The sequence below is a fragment of the Lepisma saccharinum genome, chromosome 1 (genome assembly GCF_977018435.1).
Source record: "Lepisma saccharinum chromosome 1, izLepSacc3.1, whole genome shotgun sequence".
Taxonomy (NCBI): domain Eukaryota; kingdom Metazoa; phylum Arthropoda; class Insecta; order Zygentoma; family Lepismatidae; genus Lepisma; species Lepisma saccharinum.
The window spans coordinates 218,473,201-218,495,810 of record NC_139229.1 but is presented as its reverse complement, the minus strand read 5'-3'; the positions used below and the strand labels follow the sequence as shown (position 1 = coordinate 218,495,810).

General features: G+C 40.2%; 1 protein-coding gene across 2 annotated transcripts in view; it reads right to left on the bottom strand.

The window, feature by feature from the left end:
* lin-28 (protein lin-28 homolog) overlaps positions 1-22,610 on the bottom strand; it is a 118,383-nt gene that overhangs the window by 27,212 nt on the left and 68,561 nt on the right. For both annotated transcript variants that reach the window (XM_083127984.1, XM_083127976.1), the window contains exon 2: positions 13,242-13,354. In XM_083127984.1, coding sequence (XP_082984110.1) covers positions 13,242-13,354 — 113 coding nt within the window. The remainder of the gene's footprint in view (positions 1-13,241; positions 13,355-22,610) is intronic.

Sequence of the window (22,610 nt, the reverse complement as noted above, 5' to 3'; positions counted from 1 at the left end):
TTTTGTATTCGCTGTAGACGTCTTGCTAGTTCACCGTTGAGGTCAATATATGTCAAGTCACAGTAGTCTATATGAGACAGAACTAAGGACTCCACGAGTGTTTTTTTTACTTCTTGTGGTAAAATATTTTTAAGGCGGTACAGCGAGTGTAATGCTGCGTAGGATTTTTTACATATGGCCTTCACATGGTCACTCCAAGTGAGGTTTTCGTCCACAACGACTCCCAGATCTTTGACCGAAAGCGACAACGAAATGGGGTTTCCTTCGACAAGAATGTCAGGGATGGAGGACTTCTCTGTTGTGGAAATGAGCTGACGTGAGCCAATTAAAATACATTTCGTTTTCTCAGCATTTACTCGCAGACCGTTTGCCTGAGACCACTTGCAGACGTTCATAATATCATCGTTTAGGGCTTTGATGGCCATATTGATGCTTGTTTTAGGGAACGACAAATAACATTGGACGTCATCAGCGTACAGATGGTAATTTGTTGATTGAAAGTTTCCAGATATATCATTTACGTACATGGAGAACAGCAGCGGAGACAGGACGCTACCTTGGGGTACACCGCAATTCGTCGGCAGCCACGACGACTTATTGTCAGAAACGAATGTGCGTTGCTGTCTGGCTGCTAAATATGAGCGAGCCCAGTCAACAGCGGGTTGGGAAAAGTTGAAATAAAATGACAATTTCGCCAGAAGGATATCGTGGTCTACGGTTTGGAAGGCTTTGCTGTAATCGAGGAGAACTAGCATTGTCAAATATCTCTTATCCATCGCCGACCTTACATCGTCCACCGCTTTAATGAGCGCTGTGCTGGTGCTGTGATGTGGACGGAAACCGGACTGGAAGGGGTTTAACATTTTTTTCGATTGCACATAGTTAAAAATTTGCTCGTGAACGATGTTTTCAAATACTTTTGACAAAGTTGGGAGAATACTGATCGGTCGAAAATCTTCAGCGCTTACTGGGTTGGTGATTTTAGCCAGGGGGCGTATGTGAGCGAGTTTCCAAATGCTTGGGAATGTGTTGAAATACAGGGATGTGTTGAAAATATCTGCAATTGCGGGTGAGATGTGGGTAGCGATATACTTTAACATGTTAATAGAAATTTCGTCTGCTCCGGTTGCATTGGATTTGATTTTATTAATTGTAGTTTGGACCTTTTCATGCGTTATAAAAGAGAAATCGAAACTATTGTTGTTGTTGCTTTTATGAACACTTATGGAGTCGATTGTACGTTTCTTAATTTCAGGATTTATAACTGATACGTTTTGGAAGTGGCCATTTAGTTATTCTGTGGAGATGCCAACAATTTCATTACTATCATATTTTTTCCCAACGCCGAACATTTTAAGTTTATTCCACAGCGATTTCGGCTGCGATCTGTAGTTTAATAGTTGTCCCGCAAAGCAAAACTTTCTCTTTCGTATTTCCTGCTTGCACCGATTCCGAAGAATGCGGTATTCTTCGAAATAATCGTGTACTGATTGCAGGTTTGCTTTGAGTGTGGACTTATACCGCCTGTAAGCTGCATCCCTACGGGACATCAGCTGCAGAATCTCGGGGGTGATCCACGGGCTGGGAGGTCTCGAAACTCTTTTTTTTTTTTTTTTTTTCACGGGCGCGTGCTTGTTGTAAATATGAAGGATGAGGGAGTTTAAGAGATTCACTTTCTCGTCAACTGTTTGAAAAGAGGACACGAGGTGCCATGGAATGTTTCCTGCTTCAATATTCAGGGCTCGAATATCAAGCCGTTTAAAATCTCTGAAGGAGATTACTTTTGGTTTATATTTATATGTTTTCAGAGAATAGGAAAGAAAAATAAGATCGTGCTTCGATATGCCTGGGACTGGAAATTGTCCGAAATTTAGAATTTTTTGTGGGTTGGTTGTTAATATATGGTCAATAAGCGTTTCACTTTGATGAGAACGATGTGTGGCTTTTAACGAACAGGCTGATAGGTTGAGAGACGATATGGTGTCTTTGTAATTTCGTACTTCCGGTTTGGAGGTCAAGAGGTCGAAATTTACGTCACCAAGGATAATACAATTTTCGTATATCGGTAAAAAATTAGATATTTCTTTTTCGAAATTTTCAAAATCAGTTTTCGGGGGTCGATACACTCCGCTGAGGAGGATTTTTTGGTTGTTTACATTTAGCTCAAGGATCAAATATTCCGAACTACTCGAGTATTCTCCTTGCGAACGAGAGAGGATTTTAACGGGAATGTTTTCTTTTACATATATTGCACAGCCTCCGCCTCTTTTGTTTATCCTGTCGCAACGATAAAGCCTGTATCCCTGGATGCTGACCAGGTGATCTGGGATCGATGAAACAAGCCAGCTCTCCGACACTAGAATTGCATCACAAGAAAGAGGGGCAAAAATAGTTAGGAATTCGTCGTAATGGGACAAACGACTCTGAAAGTTGACGTGCGCTGCGTGGAATGCCCTTGGGTGTTTGGCCAGCTCCTCCTTCAGTACCGTTACAGCAGGGTGGGAATGGGGAAGAGAAAGCGAGGGAGGGTCGGCAGAGGGTTGGGCGCTGGACTCGACTTCCATTTGGCATAGCTTCATAAAATATCAATTTAATGGGGTGCCAATATTTTTACGGAGCGACGTTACTCTTTTTGCAGTTTTCTTTTGTGCTCATTCCGCGTCCTACTTGTCTCTGTGCCCCCTCCCCCTCTCCCTCCGCAACAGAGCATCAAAAATATTGTATATATTATTATGTAATAATATTACATAATTTTAAGCGGCAAAATAATATTCGCAGGGTTTTTGCACCGCTGTGGAAGACATTGCGAAATCCCAGTCCCTCCTTCTCAGCTACCAGAGCTCTTACGTAATCGATGCAGCCGGCCGTCAACCAATCGAAAGCGTGCTTAAAGTCATGAGCGAAAATGCAAGTCACGGGTTGAATATCGCAGCCAATCCTGGAGTGAGGAGGATCAGCAAGTGAACTTCACTTGTGCAACTGAAGTCCCACCTTGCGGCCCCACCCACGAATTCATTTTTTCCCTTTTTTCTTTTTTTGCACATGCGCAATCCGCGCGTCGCAAATGGCTGACCGTTTTGCAAGCGTAGTTCCCGCCACGTCACACAGATGGCACTGCCACACTAAACGTGACTTCTCGCTCGTTTCTTGGCACGACGTGCGTCATTGCGTAACATCCTGTGTGGATAGATAATATGAGACAATCGGTGGTGGAAGAAAAACTGGAATAGCAAGAACAAAGTGAGTGGGGATTACTTGGAAATAATGACCTGACTTTCGGGCATTCCGAGGCTTCTTCGTGTATCGTTCCGCGAACTTCTCATCCAGAAGGAATGCGAGTTGGGAAACTATATGGTCATGTTGTTGATGACCAATAAATTAGGGTCTGTGGGGGGCAATGCACTGGTCGAAACAACCTTGGTTCCACACCTCGAATCCTCTCGATGGCGCATGTAGAGACTTACAAAACGATGTCTAGAAAGGTTGGAAAATTATACGTGATTTTTTTCCTGGCATATAAAACACGAACACTCACCTCAATTAGCACTCCGGCATTTTGTTTCTTTATACACCATATTTGCAGAAGATACAATTCAACTTACAAGTGTATCAATATACGCTGTATAAAACACACCTTATTACTAACTTCGTTGACCCTGTACAGTCGGAGGCAAATGTGCATTTGGTAATTGTGCATTGACTTTTCCATTATATCCACAGATCTAACGCTTAACGCCCACTGAGACGCGGCAACAGAACGCCACAGACGCATTTCCGGCGTCTCAGTGGGCGATAACCTTGAAGATAACCTGTAGACTTCTGTCGCGGAAATTCCCGCTTCGGCTCCGCGCGTTTTCCTGTAATGGACATTTGATTTCAATAGAAGCAGACAACAGAAGTTCTGTAGCTTTCTGTTGCGGCATTTCTCCGCGTCTCAGTGTGTGTTAAGCTTTATTCTCCGATAAGCTGATTGGAACTGGACGTACAGTTTAAAGTGGAACCTGAGCTACTGTGCAAGGCCCCTCTGATAGCGCGGCGATTAACACTGTCGTTTTACAATCAGGAGTTTCTGATTCGATTCCCAGTGAAAGTACATTCCATAGTGGTTCGATTCGCACTCAGAACAGGAGGTTTATTCTCGATTAGCAAATCTGAGCTTAGACCACGAACGGCCACAGAGGACGTTGTCAAATGTATTACATAATCTATTCACAGTGTTATAGGAAGAAGTTTGCATGAATTTTCATCCAAACGGTAGGTCCACGTAGTACACCCCGTTGACTGCAATGTTGCAGGCCAACGAGGCTCTGGCGTATGGACACACGCCCTTAATTCTCTGTAGGGTATGTGTTGTGTTGTCCATATATTATGTTTGTGATTGTCCCTTCATCCCCATCGTCGCGAATCAATAACCAAAAGTGGCAGGAAAGCGACGTAAAATAAATCAATACAATTTACAGCCAAATAAATTATACTCAAGTCAGAGTACACGCCACGCGAAATTATTATATATTACATCCTGCTGGTAAAAACACTGTTTTCCCTACATCCACTTGTTTTGGTAAAAGCAATTTGGCCATGTTATTTTATAGCAGTGTTGATGTATCCTCTTGTTTACTGGAATAACTCACATTACTCTTAAGACAGTGGGGCCTGCCCGATGACGCAGTGGTAGCGTCGTAGCCCTGTAATCAAGGGGTCCCGGGTTCGATTCCCGATGGAGGCACATAGTGGCACGTATCCCACTATAAAAACTGTAGGTCCGGTCCCGATTAGCCTTACTGTGCATAAAGTGGACTTAAAACAACAGCTCAATCAATCAATCTAAGACAGTGGTGTCCAAACATTTTCTTATGGATGGCCAGTTATTAATCGTGGGCCATTTCAAAAACAAAATAAAAAAGAAGCGTACTGAAGCAGGCCACAATCATCATAGCGTGGGTGGCCTTGCTCTAAGATAAGTAACTTATTACCATAAAATCAACGTCCCCTTTTAAGGTCAGATAAGCTTATTGCATCTGGAACTAAAACTATTAATAAATACATAATTTTTTGTATAAAGATAAATTTATTACCAAAAGAAAGCTTAAACATTAAATTTTTATTTGTGGAAAAGAGTATAGGACAAATGGTGACCGTTCATGTTTTCACATTCAATTATTCTTGAACTAAAGTTTTCAAACACTCGCCGAAGCATTGCACGAGGATTGCGTTGATTTCATCTGTAATTCTTTCCTTCAATTGGACGTCCCGGCGGTTTAGTCGTCATAGTGCTTCCAGTGTTTTCAAACTTTCTCACCCAATATTTAATTATATTTGCGCTTGGGACGTCTCTCATTCCTGACAGGTTATAATGATGCCGGTACAAACGACACACGACAACATAAAAATCATTATTTTTATAAAACGCACGAACACAAAAAGCACGTTGCTGCCCCGTAAATATTAACAATGTTGCCAAGCGTTTGCGATCTATCTCATTTCTCCGTAAAGTGCGAATTGCCCCAGAGGGCTGATTCAAAAACGAAAATATTTCTGAGACACCCTTTACAGTTCACAGTGAGATCTGAACCACTGTGCAAGGTGCCTGAACCGTGGATCGAGCCAGGAACCCCTTTGATTAAGTGACAGCGTTACCGCTTCACTATCGGGGAAGCCAGACACATCAAGTGCAACCTAAAAAGAGGAAACGGGTGATAAGAACGTGCATCTGTACATTTCACTGCGTCATGAAGACACATGGAGGGTGTGGTGGTGGGGTTTCATGCGTGCACAATCTTGTGAGGCGATGTGATCAGCACTACTGGTTCTACAATCAAAATTTAGGACAGTCGCTGTAGGGTCACAATTTTCCCTAAAATTTACAATCAAAGTTGTTTGATTTATTTGATTTGCTTTATTTTACTTCGCTTTTTGTGCCACTTTTAGGTAATTTGCGAAGATGGGGATGATATGATGAAATTGATGAATGGACACTCACCAACATCCATGTCTAGGCCGGGATTCGAACCCGAGAACCAAAATCGACGTTATAATTCCAGATGGCATAGATATTTAGAATATTTATAATAAAAATGAATAGTTTTTTTTACTTCGTTTGCAGCCACTATGTAAAAAAACCTAGATCGTTTTTTTAAAATATTTTCCTTTCCCCGAAACTGGAGTGAATCAAATGCCAATATTTATCTTGGACAATTTTGTTCTCAATAACTTTCCCTAAAATTTACAATCCAAGTAGCAAAATAGTTAGCGCTAACTATTTCGCTACGTAAACTGGGAAGGAGAAAAAGGAAACTTCAAATAAAATTTTCAAATGCAATAAAACGGCAAAAATACTGAAAAATGACCTAAAAAAAAAGCAATGTTTGTTTTCTTGTTCTAACTGAAGTGAAACGGACTATCAGGTTTAGCATTGTCTTCAAGGCCCAGAGAAAAGGATGATTTCTCATCAACTTCCTAGGCTTAATTATTACAAACTTTTTCCCTGTTTGGGTTTGAATCCTGGATGAGGCAATAACGTTCACTTTAAGCTCAAATAACTTAAATTAATAGATTGATTGATTTAGCTTATGTAACGTCTCATATCTGTCACTTTTGGCTTATCGCGAAGGGGGGGGGGGACGAATGGTGATAAGTAGACACCGGATTTTATGTAATATCAAAGTACAAAATATGTACATAAATATGTAACAATAATTGATAAAATATGTACCTAAATATGTATTATCAAAGAATATGTAAGATTAATAATAATCGAGTATCCAAGCAATTTCAAGAATTCTGCTTGTATTTACTTTATTTGAACACATTCAACATATTTTTAAGGAGATGAGTTGTTCAAATTAAAATTTGTATCAAATTTGTGAATTCAAAAAAGCACAGCAACGTGCACATATTTAAGAAACCTATTTTGTCAATGTCAACTATTAATTACTTTCCACATCTCAAATTATTGTAGAATATGTAAGAGAATTCTTTGAAATTTTCGAAACAAATTGTAAAAAAAGGGTCTAAAGAAAGAACAATCGAATGAAAATACGAGTACAAAGTTACTTTTGTACTTTTTGTGCAAGGGAACATATTGTGTAACTCGCTACGTACAGGAAAGTAGCTTTCTTGTCCACCGATGCCAAGTTTCTAGGTGCTTTGAATAAATCTAAAAGCGAAATGGAACTATGTGACCAGAAGGGGGGGGGGAGGTGGAGGGGTAAGAGAAACTCATGCATCTTTCGATAAATAACAGATCTCATGCTTTTCTTGATCTTCAGCCTGTCTTTCGACTAGGCAGTCAATTTTGGGTGACTGCAAGTGCTATGCATCTCATTGATTAGAAAACATGCATGACATGACATCACATCACATGAGCTACAAATTTTCTTCTGTTTCAGAGATCGAAAATATAGGAAAAAGGATCAAGGTAGGAAACAAATTACGGAAATATGTTGTTTTATGTAACGCAAATTAGCAAATATGTAAAATATATAATATCCTGGCAAATATGTAACATAAAACTTATGTTAGTTATATAATGTTAATCATGTCAGTTACATAATTCCTTGACATTTTCATGTTCAAGATATGTATCTAGAAAGGGATAGAAAATGTAATTACATACAAATCCTGGCTCTAGTGAATGATCATTGCACATAATGTGCAAACATATGAGCGACACAACAAAAGCTGACTGTGGGTTCAACCGCCAGAGCCCGTTGGTCTGCAAGATTGCATTTACCGGGAAGTGAGGATTACTCTTGAGCGCCTTTTCAAAACTACCCCCACCCACTTTCCTGCTGTTTTAAAGTGTAATCTGAATCACTATATGCCTTTGACAGGAACAGAACCCAGAACACCTGGATTATAAGGCCACTGTTAAAGAAACACCACGTTATCGGAGAGGCTCATATTCAATGCATATGTAAATTACTGAATGATTGATTGACTTACTTTATTTTACTTCGCTGGGGGATGAGTGATGATATGATGAAATTGATGAATGGACACTCACAAATATCCATGCCCGGGCCAGGATTCGAACCCGGGACCCCTGGTGTCGTAGCGCGATGTGCTAACCACTCCACCACGGGGCCGGCTAAATTACTGAAAGATATCCTGCCTAATTCCATGCATGTCTTTATGGTTTGTATATTTTAGTTGAGCAAGTACGTTGTAGGTACACTTCATGCAAAGGAGTGGGTCAGTCGCCGAGTGTGTTGAGTACAGACTCACGATATTGCCAACAACGTTTCCCGGTTCGAATCTTAGCTTGGGTGCGTGATGATTGTTCCTTCATCAATTTTATCTAATCATCACTCATCCTCGTCGTCGCAATTCAAGAAAAGTGGAAGGGAAGCGAAGTAAACAGTGATTCTATCTTCAGGATTAGCCTAAAGAAGCCTACAAGCGACGTAAAGTAAGAAAACTGCCCATCTTCGTGCCCGTGATTCATTCCACTTGCCTACTCCTCTCGCCTTGCAATGCACGCCGTTCGACACACGCCTCTCAAGTTCTATATTTGGAACGGGAAACAAAACAAGGCTAATTATTGTTCGTAAACAATGTTTGTTCAACTGATGACGTGTTGAGCACAAACTCTCGCTTCTGCTTCGTCCTCGTGTCGACGCAGCATTTTAAAAGGTCCCCCCTTTCCCCCTCCCCAACTTTCATTCGAGAATGCATCTGCACCATCAGCCACCATACGTCACTCTTCAACTCCTTTTTTCTCCCTTTTTAACTCGCTGCATTCCTTGCACCTCCCCACTACGCGACTTCCTCCGACTTGTTTGGATTTTAGGGAGATTGCGTTGTCATTGGGGCGCGTGTGGAATTCCTAAGTAATAATACACGTGCCCGCCACACAAGTTCTAACGACGTGTCACGGGTTAATCACACTCCGCATGCTTCTAAACTTCCTCCTGCTCACCCCTTGCGAAAGGGGGCGGAGCACTGCTCACTTGTACAGCGACCAAGATTTCACTTCACTCAGCAAAGTGTCCACACAAGGGAGCTGGACCTAGTGCACAAGGCCCCACGCCAGATAAATATTCGGTTTATTGCGAGTTTATAGGACGATGATGATTTGAATTAAGTGAATAACCTGATATTTCTGATCATGGATGTTTTGACGTCTAAAAATATTCAAAATTAATGAAATCATATTCTAAAGAAAGTACCACATAAAAAACGTGTTCAAATACTTCAGTCAAAAATATATAATAAGCAGTATTCGTTTAATTATAGAATGCGATCATGAAGTGAAAATATTTACTTATTTAATAACGTCTTGTTTTAAATGGCGGAGTTAAGATGGTACAAAGCCTTTTCTTCCACTCAACCATATACATTAAATTATACATTATTATTATTATATATTTATATAAGAATGTAACTTTACTACAGCGTCAAAATCTAATGGAATGTAAACAAAAAGAATTATGATAGAGAATTTTATTGGATATGATTAAGAATTGCCACTTTGATAGGTAATATAGTAATTTGATATTGAGCACACCCAGTTTTTGTAAATACAATGAACATCGCACAAGAAGCACAACGGAAATGAAAAAAAACAACAATAGTTTACAAACTTTAAATAGCCTCTAAAGGCGCTGTCCTTTGGACTCCGACTGCGGGACGGCATGGGTTCGAGTCCGCCTGGGTTCAGTCTCTGGGTTCTCGGCCTGTGTGTAGAACAGGTGGCAACCCACCATCGTGAGGAGTTTGGGGAGCTATGAGTGAGTAGCGTAACCGGTCAGGTATCTCCTATAACGGCCGAGGGTTCGACGTGCTGACCACACGTCACCTCATTACTGGTTAAGATCTCCACACCTCTAGGTACGATTGTGGAAGGGAGACTGGCAGCCGGGAGATACGCCAAGGCCCTTCCAGCGCTGTAGAGCCACAGTTATTATTGTTATTTACTATTATTATTAATATCATTCTTGGTTTTAACCTTCAACACGTTCTGCTTTGGTAGTACGAAATCTATAAATTTATTATTTATTAATTGTAATAATGTTTATATTGTGAATATACGACTAAGGAACAAAAATCTCTGATTTCCTCAGAGCTCTAATTTTTTTTGTTACATGTCTCGCGTATATTGTATGCCCAGGCTCCGCACCCACCAACAGCCGGCCCAGGGACAGAATACATCGTCAGGGAGTGATTCGATTCGACAGTCTGTGGCTTTAGCAAGTGTCGTGGCTTCATGAAAAATAACTAGATCAACATACGATGCTGATAGAAGTTACAGAGTGGCTGAACGGTGTCCTACATGGAGAAAGTTGAATGCGAAGTTGTGACCTACTAATGACCATGAATAAACAAGGAACCACGTGATCGTTGGAAATTGCCTCTTTCATTGAACAACACCGGTCGCAGGCAAAAATAGTACGGCAAGATTTCGAGTTCAATTTGTCTCAACAAAACACGATCAACTTCTATCTTTTCAAAGACTTACTTCTGCACTCGTCGAAGCACATTTCAGTGGTTTGTATCGCAATAGGAAACATAATTATGCATCAATAGATTTTTCTGAGCAAATATTAGATGCGTAAATCACGCTACCAGCGGCCTCCCCAGGGTTGTTTTAACCTTCTTGGTCTGTGAACCACTCGACTCCTTTTCCCCGACACAGAAAATTTTGTCCTGCGTTTAGGCCACCTACAGCGTTGTGAACCATTGGAACTAAATATTGTGCTTGAGGTGCAGAAATGTAGCCTACTGTGGATTCGTGCAAATATTTTTTTTAATTCGTCAAAAATTTAACGTGTGTCTGTAATTTATATGCATGTCCAGAGATGCAAACATCCTAACTTGCATTTCACATTCTTTTTTTCTTTTTTGAAAATTTTCCAAGTACATTTCCATCAATTTACTAAGAATGAATGAATGATTTATTTTACTTGGAGCTTCTGCCACTTTTGGCTAATTGCGAAGATGATGATGACTGGTGATAAGATGAAAGAGAGGAAGGGATGATCACAAACACAAATGGACAGCACACAACACAATCCTATAGGCGATTATACAGGCTGTGAGTCCAGACGCCAAAACCTCAGTAGCCTGCAAAGTGCAGTCCAGGGTGTCCTACTTGGAAGAGAAGTTGGCATTTGTGTGCAATTTGCTAAGAGTTCTAACGATAAGCAAATTAGTTAATAAACTCAACCAGTCATGACGTCAAAGGCGAAGGAAGAGTCTTTTCCCAAATGGAAAGAAAGGAAAGCTTATGCCGTGCCCGAAAGGTGCAAGACCGAAGCGAACACCCTTCGAGAAAAGTCTCGCAGTTCAGTCTCGAAGTTTTGCATTTGAAGCGGAAATCTTTCGAATTGCACTTCGACTGCAGCGCCAACGATCGTTAGATAAAACTAAGAAGACATTGTTTTCCCGCGATTTGAACACTTTGTTTTTCACCATAGAAATCACATAGCATTTTAAAAAGTTATTATACTTACATTTACACACATTATTAGAACTGCAACCAACATCTGGTTGACTTTCGACTTCCACTACTTCAAACAAATGAACAACGACTGCAGAAGTCTAGCAAAGAAGAGTATAATCTCGCGTGCTGCGCGCTGTGGGTTCGATTGCTCGTTTACTTGCCGCTTTCGAACTGTGACCTCACTTCGGACAAGACCATACTTCAACACTGATTTTTGGACCATTCGGTAAAGCCTTGGTAAATAAAATACTTTAATCAGAAATAGGAAACTTATGTGATATTTAGGGACACAATAGTTGCAACTGGCCCCTCATCGAGTTAGAAATTTTGAATAAAATACAGCATCACTACTATTCCCGAAACAGCGTAGGATCCGGCGCGGAGACAGCCTTTATTACCGCGTTTACATACGAAGGAACTCGCGGTCAAACAACCTTAGGCCTAGTGCTTGGTCAAGAAGCGGCAACAATGAAAGCCCTCCTCCCCGAAGAAGCCAACAGGGAAACAAGATTTTGCTGTGTTCTGCGCTGTTATCGCACACCGGTTGGTACGACGGCCGGATTGTAATTTATATTTCACATTAAAACACTCCCCTCCCCTTCCCCATGCGCTAACTGGACGAGTTCGGTAGAAAAGCAACAGGGGTGACGACTGCAGGTGGAACGCGAAGGAGGAGCAGGTTCCGTGAAAACGGTTCTGATAGAATATTGAAGTTGTATAGGGTGCGGAAATGAATCGGGCGATTTTGCAACACTGGATATAGCTAGTTGTTGCGTCAGAGGCAACACGTGACTTCCACCATCTTGTAGCCCCTGCTTCACCATTCAGTTATGATAGAGTAATAGAGTCGTGGAACGGGACACAGCGCGGCGCATTCACTGTAAAAGCATATTATACAAAAACAATGGTAGTTACGTGTCCGTGCAGCGTGGATTCCAGAAACAGGGGTGTTTCAAAGCAAAAGTCTTCCAACTACCATCCAATGGATCCAGGAAAGGTGTCTCAAATTCCTGTGGCCAAGCTGCAATGTGATGTGTAACCTACCCAAGACTGAGAGAGAGTGTGGGACGAAATGGAGGTTATCTTAGTAATGTTATTTTCAAATAGATAGTGATTGCTGCTACAACTGTTTCAAGCATTCCCATTGGCTGGTAGCTTTTTTGAGTGGTAAATAATCTGTGGTGGTTAGGTTAGGCTTGTTGGGTTTGGAAGAAGAAGAAGAAGACAAAAAATGGTTGTAGCAGTAATACCGACAATACATTTCAAATAAATCAAAATATAAGGATTGTTTTTCTTATGGCATTTCTTCTTTGGTGAAAAGGGTGGTTCATTTTGTCTAAATTGTGTATGTTTTCTTGTGTATTATGTATTATATTTTTTAAGTGTGTCGTATTTAAAATCGCCCGATTCATTGCCGCAACCTATAACACCGTGGTAAAAAGTGATAATAATAAACAATGCAACATATACAAGCAAACAAAAAATACTCATTTGAAACACACAGTGGTGTTCCTCAATACACCTGTTCATTGTTTGGATTCGTCCATTGAAGCGTGTCATCCGTGGTCTACCAGATCAACCACATATAAAACATTTTCTCAACTTTTACTTAACTTTGGAACATAACTTTGAATACTCAAGGGCACGTTTTAGCACCTACAAACCTATTCTTACCTGACTTGGACTTGGACTTGGTGCCACAAAAAAAGACCATCGAGGTAGAGAATTTATTAAGTGGACTAATTCGAGATGAACACAGAATTGCGTGCTGGAATGGGCTAAAATAAAAGGGACCTACCTGATGAACAAACACATCTTGGCCCCCGTCGTTCGGCGTGATGAACCCCCAGCCTTTCGCAACGTTGAACCACTTGCATCGTCCTTTCCGCCGGTGCGGTCCTCCGGGCGTCCCTGAAACACAAAGGGTGAACTTCAGTGGCAGGCTACTCCTTACAATATTACTTTAAGAAGTTATTATTATGATTATTTGTGGTAGTGGTGGCATATTGTATTTTGGATGTTTTTAAATTCGCTTTTCTACCTCCAGGTTAATTGAAAAGCTGAGCATGAATGGTGAATTGATGACATAGGTTTCCGGGGTGCATGGGCAACCCCCTAATGCGTCCTAAAAATATGTAAAATGTAGAAACTACCATTAAAATAATGAATATAATATCCATGTTTTTTTTTAAAAAAAAAAAGCTATTTCGTTTCATTTGAGATTGTCCCTCTTCCCAAAACAATGTGATATTGTTTACTCTAATAAAATCAATCACATAATAAAGAAGTTGTTTGTCAATTTATTAATCGCACACAGTATTATCTATCAAGGTGCCAGGTACCATATTACATGTTATGAAGTAATGCGCATTAGAAAACGTGAAAAACTAAACCTACAGATTTTGTTAATGAGAGGAATTCAGCTGATATTACCTATAGAGATGTAGCCTTGTACTGTACTACATTTGTTCCAGTTGGTTATTCTGTACCAGTATTGGTAATCAATTGTTTGCTTTTATTATTTTAATAATATAAATATCGTCACAGTGTTAATGTAATAAGGAATAGTCAGAGAATATATTGATATATATTGTATTATATATTGTAATCAAGAGTCCCGGTGGAAGCACATAGTGGTTCGGATCCCAATTTAAACTGTAGGTCCAGTCCTGATTAGCCTTACGGTGCATAAAGTGGACAAAACACCAATTCAATCAATCAATCTATCTGCTATCCGTTGTTCTGTACAATCCGAGGCAAAAAAAAAACGTTAAAAAACTTCGCTGCGTAGAAGAACAGCGAGCGGAAACACCTACCAACAATCTGTTATTCAGACTTTGCTGCTCGGAAAGGATGCAATTTCCTGAAGCAGAAGACAGAATATTGTTTAACATCTTTTTCTTAACATCTTTGCGGAGCAATAAATGTAAGTACAATATTCATAACTAGGGAGCGGAAGTTGATGAAATGTCATCTTTTTTTCTGACATCTCGGACACGATGCCCATTAAACATACACAATATTACACTTGGTCTATAACCCAAAAAAGGTAATTTTAAAGTGCATTTTTTTTTGCATTTTTTGTCAATTTTCAGATTTTAGGTAATTTCTCCCGATTTTCGGCATTTTTCCGTCATTTTTCGCAATATTCGGTGTATTGTTCCGTCATATTTTGTAACTTATTTCATTTGGGTAAAATTCTTAAGTCTGGCTGATAACAGACGAAGATTCTCGTTTTCCGAAAGACAATGGTGGTGTACTGCAACTCTCTGTAAGGTAAGTGAAAAAAAATCGTTAAATATTTAGAAAGTGCTTGTATGCGAGATATTTCAAACAATTTCTGATGTTAAAAATTACTTTTCCGACGTACTTTTTCCTGGGAGGGCCGTGTCTATGAACCCTTTCCCGGATGCGTCCCTGATTTTGGTTTCCCTATTTTTTATACAAATTGTTAAATTACTAAACAAAAATTGTCTTACGTGGATCGTGATAATTTCTTCTTCTCTACAGTGCCACAGAAACACACCACATTACATCACCAGGCAAACATGCGGGAAATTAATGCATTTCAAACGAATTCATTCGGTTGTTTCCATTGGAAATCTTCGTTGCATATGTTAATTGAATTTGCATGTGGTATCATTTGGTGTCTTTTTTTTTTTTTTTTAAAACAAGATTGCATTTTGTTTAATTTCCTTTTCATTTCAATTTTTAACCTGAAACTAACCAATTTAATGGTCATTTTTTGCATTTTTTACGTCACTTTTCCTCCATTTTTAGGACATTCTATAGGCCACATACCTATATTTTTTAGGTCATCAACTTCCGCTCCTTATTTATAACAATACCATATATATCCCATTTTTCACATACTGTAGTTATATTCTTTATCCAGGTCATTCCGTATAGTCAGTCAGAGATTTTCGTAATTAGAAGTAGTCTCGGCTCCGTCCATCTCGAAATATCGGGACTGTCCTACTCATCTCCATCGATGGCATTAACCAAAAGTGGCAGAAAAACTATTTTTAAAAAATACAAAAATACGCTAACCACTCTTCGGCACAGCCTGGTAGTGGTGGTGCTGGTAGTTGTAGTAGACCTTAAAGTAATAAGAAATAATTGGTGCATTAGAAGCCTCTGAAAATACTGTATGCCGGCCAGTGCTCCTAAAATCACCATACATTTCAATGAAAACGTTGCGATTAAATTCTTAAGTAGCAGTCGGCCGGCCCCCGTAACGGAGTGGTTAGCACATCGTGCTACCACGCCAGGGGTTCCGCGTTCGAATCCTGGTCTGGTCATGGATGTTTGTGAGTGTCCATTCATCAATTTCATCATGTCATCACTCATCCCCACCTTCTCAAATTAGCGAAAAGTGGCACAAAAAGCGAAATAAAATAAAGCAAATCAATCAGTCAATCTTAAGTAGCAGTCATCAAGTCACTCGACCTAGCCTCCCCCTTTGAACTTCGCATAGAGATTCATAAAATCCAAGGTTTGCGTGACGATGGGATGAATGGTGATGAGCTGGATGAAGGGACAATCACTATACTACGGACGCTATTCCACTGGGTGTACTACGTGGAAGAGATGTTGACATTCGGGTGCCTTCTCAATAGGTAACCCCCTACAGCCCACCATTGAACGGTGAAGTGTGTTTGTGGTGGGGATCATGTGGAATTGCACTGGACTCCAACGGGCATCTTTGCATGCATTCATGGACATGCGTCGAATTACACATGGACACCCTGTATAATATACACCCACGACAAATGTACACATTATGTGAGTTCAACGATTACTCTGTTTTCCGGATACTCCACATATCAAGTCCAGGCACTTGATGGAAATCGCATGGTAACCAGAGATCGCTGGATCGAATCTTAGTTAAGAAATGGTAACACTCCCAATGTGCCGGCCTCTGTGGCAGAGTGGTTAGTACATCGCGCTACGAGTCTATGGGTCCCGGGTTGGAATCCAGGCCTTGGCATGGGTGTTTGTGAGTGTCCATTCATCACATCATCATTCATCCCCATCTTCGCGATTAGCCAAAAGTGGCAGAAAAGCTAAGTAAAATACACTAAATCAATCAATCAATCAATCAATGGATGTATAATAGTGTTTGTTCCATCATCTATTCATCATCGTCACGATTAAATCAACGGTTGGAAAAGGGGGACTCGCAACCCTGATTCTTGAATATGCCACTGCACTACGTGATGCAATTGACTTCCCATTCACAACTTTAAACCATTTCAACTGGCCTTTTTTTCTGCATTACCGAGGCTGTCTTCAGCGCCAAATTTGATATTACGTACTACTCTAAACAGTACAAATAATACAAATGATACTTCATTTTGCTCGGTATAGATGGGGCTTACGATATCATACTAATAGAAGGCACGTATCTTGCTAATTAGGATAAGCAACAGTATGGTTCCAACTGTTCAATGTCGACGTAGTCGAAAATAGCAAGTTGCCCATCTCTCAAAGCAGATAATGATCTCCCTTTGAAAATGTATTCTACTCCGAGAAGTGGAGAACTAGGGGTGGGCCGGGAAGGTAGTAAAAACGGCTCTGTGATCATTGGAATATTTGAGTGACGGAAAATGGTGCCGATGAACCCCGAAGAAAAATGTAGCCTCGTTCATTTTTTCCTTCCCCGTTTCGTCTTACGTTTCACACGGCTGGTTCATTCGCAACATGGAGCAGGTGGCAGCATTGCCACATGCGTGCAACGGCTTCAGTTTTACAACTAGATAACAGTCACAACCACCATCCGCTCATCTACCACCGTTGTTCTAAAAAAAAAACTTGGGTTTATTTGCAGGTATCGTCGGAATTAACACACACACACAATACGCTGACCCGCCAGCTGCGTTGTCGGCTGATGGGTTCGGGGTGTCATGCAGTGCTGCAAATTAACAATAAATTGAACTAAACTGTGAAAATAATTTTTAAGTCTCTCTTCCGATCTGAACTATCGATATACGTAAATGACGTCAAGAATCAGCTTTTTTGCCTATGGAAGACGCCAATCGATGCCACGTGTCCCATATATTGGGCAGAGCGAAGCAGTATACGCTGCAGGGAAGGCTGGTAACTGCAGTCGCTCCTCACCCCCACGCAATCCCATTCTCTCTCTCACGTGTTCATTGGTGGAGCCGACTTACATCACTACTTGCGCAGAGGCTTGTATTCGTTCGCCTGCTCCAGAGGTACTGGGACAGAGTATAGAAAGAGAAAACTGCTTACTTTCAACGGTATTATCAGCGTTGTTAGCTAACCAATGATTTGCAGTATGTTCAATTAATAAGACATAGGGTGTCATGCCGAGATGAGACGAGACGGGGTGTGTGTGAGTGAAGAGGTAGGTGGGTCTGTCTGGCTCTCGGTCTGGTACCGAGAAAAACCGCACAAAACACAATGCTTAGAAGGAGATTAATTTTCATTTTGTGTGTTTTTTTCGGGGAAGGGGGTTGTGTTTGCATGATACGAACTGCATTTTATCCTGAATGAATGCAAGCTCGCTGAACAGATTGAAGTTGGCACTAGTGGACTAACTTCGAGAATACTATACACAAACTATATGATATATCCGCGAATACTCAGTTAGACACCTAGTGATATATCCGAACATGTCACATCGTACAATAAATGTTCTTCAGTGTGAACTTTTAAACTTGTTATCCAAAGTCTCGAACGAGTTTGGCTTGAGTTTTGGTTTCAATGCACAACAAAGCTAATCAGGATTGGTCCTACAGTTTTAAAGTGGGACCGAAACGACTGTGTCTCCACCGAGTATCGAACCCAGGACCCCTTGATTGCAAGGCGGCGACGAAAGTCTCTAGCAAGACGAGAGTCTTGGACAATAAGTCTCGGCCTGAATCGGCAATTTTCTTACTAACGTTGGTTACTCCTCCAATTTGATATTCACATTTGCAAGCACAGTTGGTGTTTAGATATAGCGTACTTTTTTCTCGCAAAGGAGCATCCGCATGACCAAGCCAAGATTCGAATTCGGAAACTTCGGTTGCGCTATCTTGAGTCCATCACCCAAACATCTCGGCCACCGACGTGGCTCTTGAGATGTAACAACGTAAAAAACGAACAATGGGATAACAGATTCTTAGCAGGATTAAACATCTTGTAAAAAGTTGTAATATACTGAGAAATTCATCTTCAGGGCTACTACACTCCCAAAATCCTGGCTACGGATCTGGATGCATAGTACTTCTCCGTCATTCGTCCCCACTAACTTAAAGCGGAAAAAAGCTATTTATGTAACAATATGCAAAAACCACCACACTACTAAGACCGGAAAATAGCTCTATAACTTTAACTTCATAGCATGACCTTCCTGATCATGTTTATAGACGTCAGTTCTGCCAATATTTAGAAGGGTATGTAACAACACTAAGAAGCCTGAAAGTTTGTTCCGATCGAGTCCTTTATTCCAATTCGTCCAAAACAAAGTGCTTTTTTTTTTTAAGTACAAAGGGTGTCTAAATTAAGGATTTTCAGAAATAAATGTCCGTATAAATTCAGTTACTGTTGGGCCAATCCATGACGAAGTGATCCTACCACTCAAAAAGTAAAATTAGTCCAAATACTATTTCAACAGCATTAAACTTAAACTTTAGCTTTAGCTTAGTGCGGGACAGTAAATAGATACTAATTTGATATTTACATGTCCTTGATTGGCTTTAAGAATTCAGATTAACAAAGAGAAGTGGAAAATGTGATAGAGTTGTCTTTTTACATTAAGAATTGAGTGTAAAACCAATGCTCAATAAATTTGTAATTCCCACATATAAATTTGGTTATTATTAAAATTTATGAGTTGAGGAGCTTCTTTTCCCCTTTCATATTGTTCAGTTAAAGTATTAGGTGAGGAATATGGTATTAAATGGAGTTAATTAATGAGGTATTCAAATACGTAGGTCACACCCAGAACTTTTTTTAAAAAAATAAAAACAGTAAAAATAAAAATGTTTTTACTGGAATACAAAAGACATGGGATGGATAAAAAAGTCGTAAAAATACACAGAGTTTTCAAGTTTTGTGGTGGTAGGTGATGCTTTTACCGCCGTGTGACTCACACCCGGAACTCCAGTTATTCTTGAATTGCCCAAAAACAACGTCGTCCACAGACCTCACTCTTCAGGACAGTAACACTCTCATCATTCTGAATACTATAATAATGATATGGATGAGCTCAATGTCTTTGTTCTCAAAATATTTAGATTTGAAGCGTGTGATTGTCACACCCGAAACTCGTGGATTGGCCCTGTTACAGATTTTCTAATGACGAAATAAATAGTTTGAAGAAATACCTTTGAAACGACGTTTTTGAGACCTGCGTAATAGCACTAAACCCACGTGGGCAAGTCTGTAATGACTTTCAGACGGAAAAAAATAGGTATCATACCTAGAAAAGTTATTCGTACAAATGCTGTGGAAGCTTGGTAGTTTTGTACAGTCACGGATACCTTAGTGTTGTAATGATCCCTTTCAGAGTCAATGGGTTTGTTAGAACCCAGAAGTGTCCCTGACTGTACAACGAAGGCCGATATACGTGTGCGCACACACACCCACAGAACTAAAACTAACTAACTAACTAACTCTCTAGCCTTGTTAAACCCGAAGGTTCATGGCTGCAGCAACACAGGCCTTCCATCTGTCCCTATTCTGAGCAAGATCTATATACTCTTTTCCATCCCTACCGATTTCCTTTGGTCCATCTCAACGTTGTCCCTCCATCTACGTCTTGGCCTTCCTACTGGTCTCTTACCATCAGGTTTCCCAACAAGAATCCTGTAAACTCCTCTTTCCTCTCCCATTCGTGCCACATGGCCTGCCCACCTAAGTCTTCTTGATTTAATTTTTCTAATAATATCTGGACATGAATACAAATTATGTACTTCTAAATTATGTAACCTTCTCCACTCACCTGTCTCCTCATCCCTTTTAGGTCCAAATATTTTCCTAAGGATCTTATTTTCAAATACTCTCAATTTATGTTCCTCTTTCAATGTAAGGAACCAAGTTTCACATCCATATAATACTACAGGCAAAATTACTGTTTTGTATATTTTAACTTTTGGTTTCTTAGGGCCGGTTTTTCAATGTTCAGTTAAGGTTCATGTTAGCACGTAACTGGAAGTTAGTGAAAATTTCGGTTTTTCAACGTACAGTTAGCTCGTACTGGAACTCTGGTGGCGATTATCTTTACTGGTAATTCTTCTTGCAGTTACCAGCCTAACTGGAAGTTACGAAGCAACATGGATGCCTCGTGCAGCTATCGAAGTTCCACACTCGCAACTTCACTGTCAGATTAAACAAGATATGATTCATAATACTTGAAATTCGTACAGAAAGAGACTTATTTTGTTTGGCAGAGCTTACCAACGTCCATGCAAATATGGAAATTAAGCAGTGTAGTTGCTAGAATTCGCTTGGCAAGGTTGTGTTAGAGAATTTGTGACTAGGATATCCGGTCTACCAGGCGGGACAATCTTCAGACAGTAATGTGGTGTAGTGGTTAGCGGCACCACCATTCGGAGCGTGTTGTATTTTGTAATAGGAGTTCGAGTCCTGGTCACGGCTATTTTTTTTCTTGTCAATTATTTATTACGTGTGTTGCTTTCAATTCACGCTTTATTGTTGAATGATCTTCTCGGATAAATATTACTGTAAATTTGAAAATTATTTTTACTCGTACCTTCATATTTTTAGAAGTTTAGAAAGCTTGCTTACTATTAACATGTTGTTTTTTCGCTCAACAACATGCATAGAGAGGTACAAAGCATGCAGTCAAATGTACAACATTTACATGTTAATAATAGTAATAGTGTTTATATCAACAAACAGGTGTTATTAATGTCTCGACTTCGACTTCTTCACGCTTCTTCTACAAGAAAGTATCTGCGCTTGCGCCGTATAACATCATTTCCCCCACGTGGAATTGGCCTTTATTAGAAGAAAACCAAATTTGTAGTGCTGCCTTTCGTTAATTTATTTCGTAAGCATACTAAATGGATACGCAGTCATTGTTCCTATCGTTTCACAATGCAATAACGTGCTTTCGAGCGCGGCGTGCTTGTAGTTCTATATTTAAACGCCAGGCTGTGCCAGTCGACGCGGTTTGAATCTATATGGCGCGCAGATCGATTTCCTGTAATTTCCGTGCTTCAGAATTGCCAACACACTGTTTCGGAGAACGAACCATGGTTTAGTTAACTGGCAGTTACTTTCACATTGAAAAACCCGGTGCTGGCTAAGACTGGCTGGCTGTTATCTCCAACTGGCAGTTAGTTAACAGAGAGATTAACAGGACATTGAAAAACTGGCCCTTAGATATTAAACGAGAAGACAAAAGTTTATGAATAGAAAAGTAACATGTATTTCCTGAATTAAGCCTACTTTTTATTTCCTCTTTAATATAATTTCCATTTGTTAATATTACTCCTAAGTATTTGACTTTGGAAACTAGTTCAAACGAGTTGTTATCAATAATTAGATTTTGATTATTACATAACACTTGTCGGCCTGTAAGCATATATTTAGTTTTCTCTTTGCTAACTTCCAAACCCAAACACACACCCACAGGGTTGACATCAATGATGTTTCCGATTTGAAACTCCCTTTAATGGAACCCAGGAGCACAAAATTCGTAGGTATGGAAAGGTAAACTAATGTGACTCGTGGCTGCAGGGTAGACCAACATAAACCTCCGCACCAATTTTGGGCATCTGATTCCATTGAACGTGACTGAATGTAGCACATGTATCGAATGATTTGTCTTCTTTTTTGTTACTTTTGGCTAACTGCGAAGATGAAGATGAACGGTGATAAGATAATATGGATGAAGGGACAATCACACACATATATGGAAAACAGAACACTGGCCCAACAGAGGATTATATTGGCGGTAGGTCGAGGCACCAACCTCTTTGGCCTGCAATATTACAGTTACTGGGGTGTACCACGTGGAAGCAAAGTTGACATTTGGATGCCTTCAACTACACCCCAGCCTGTTTCAAATCGGGAACATTATTTATGCTCACTCTGTGTGTCATAAGTTGAGGCTCTTTTTTTTTCGAAAAGAAACATGGAAATTAGCTCCTCCCAAAAAAATATCCTCACCCCTACAACTCCCATTTAC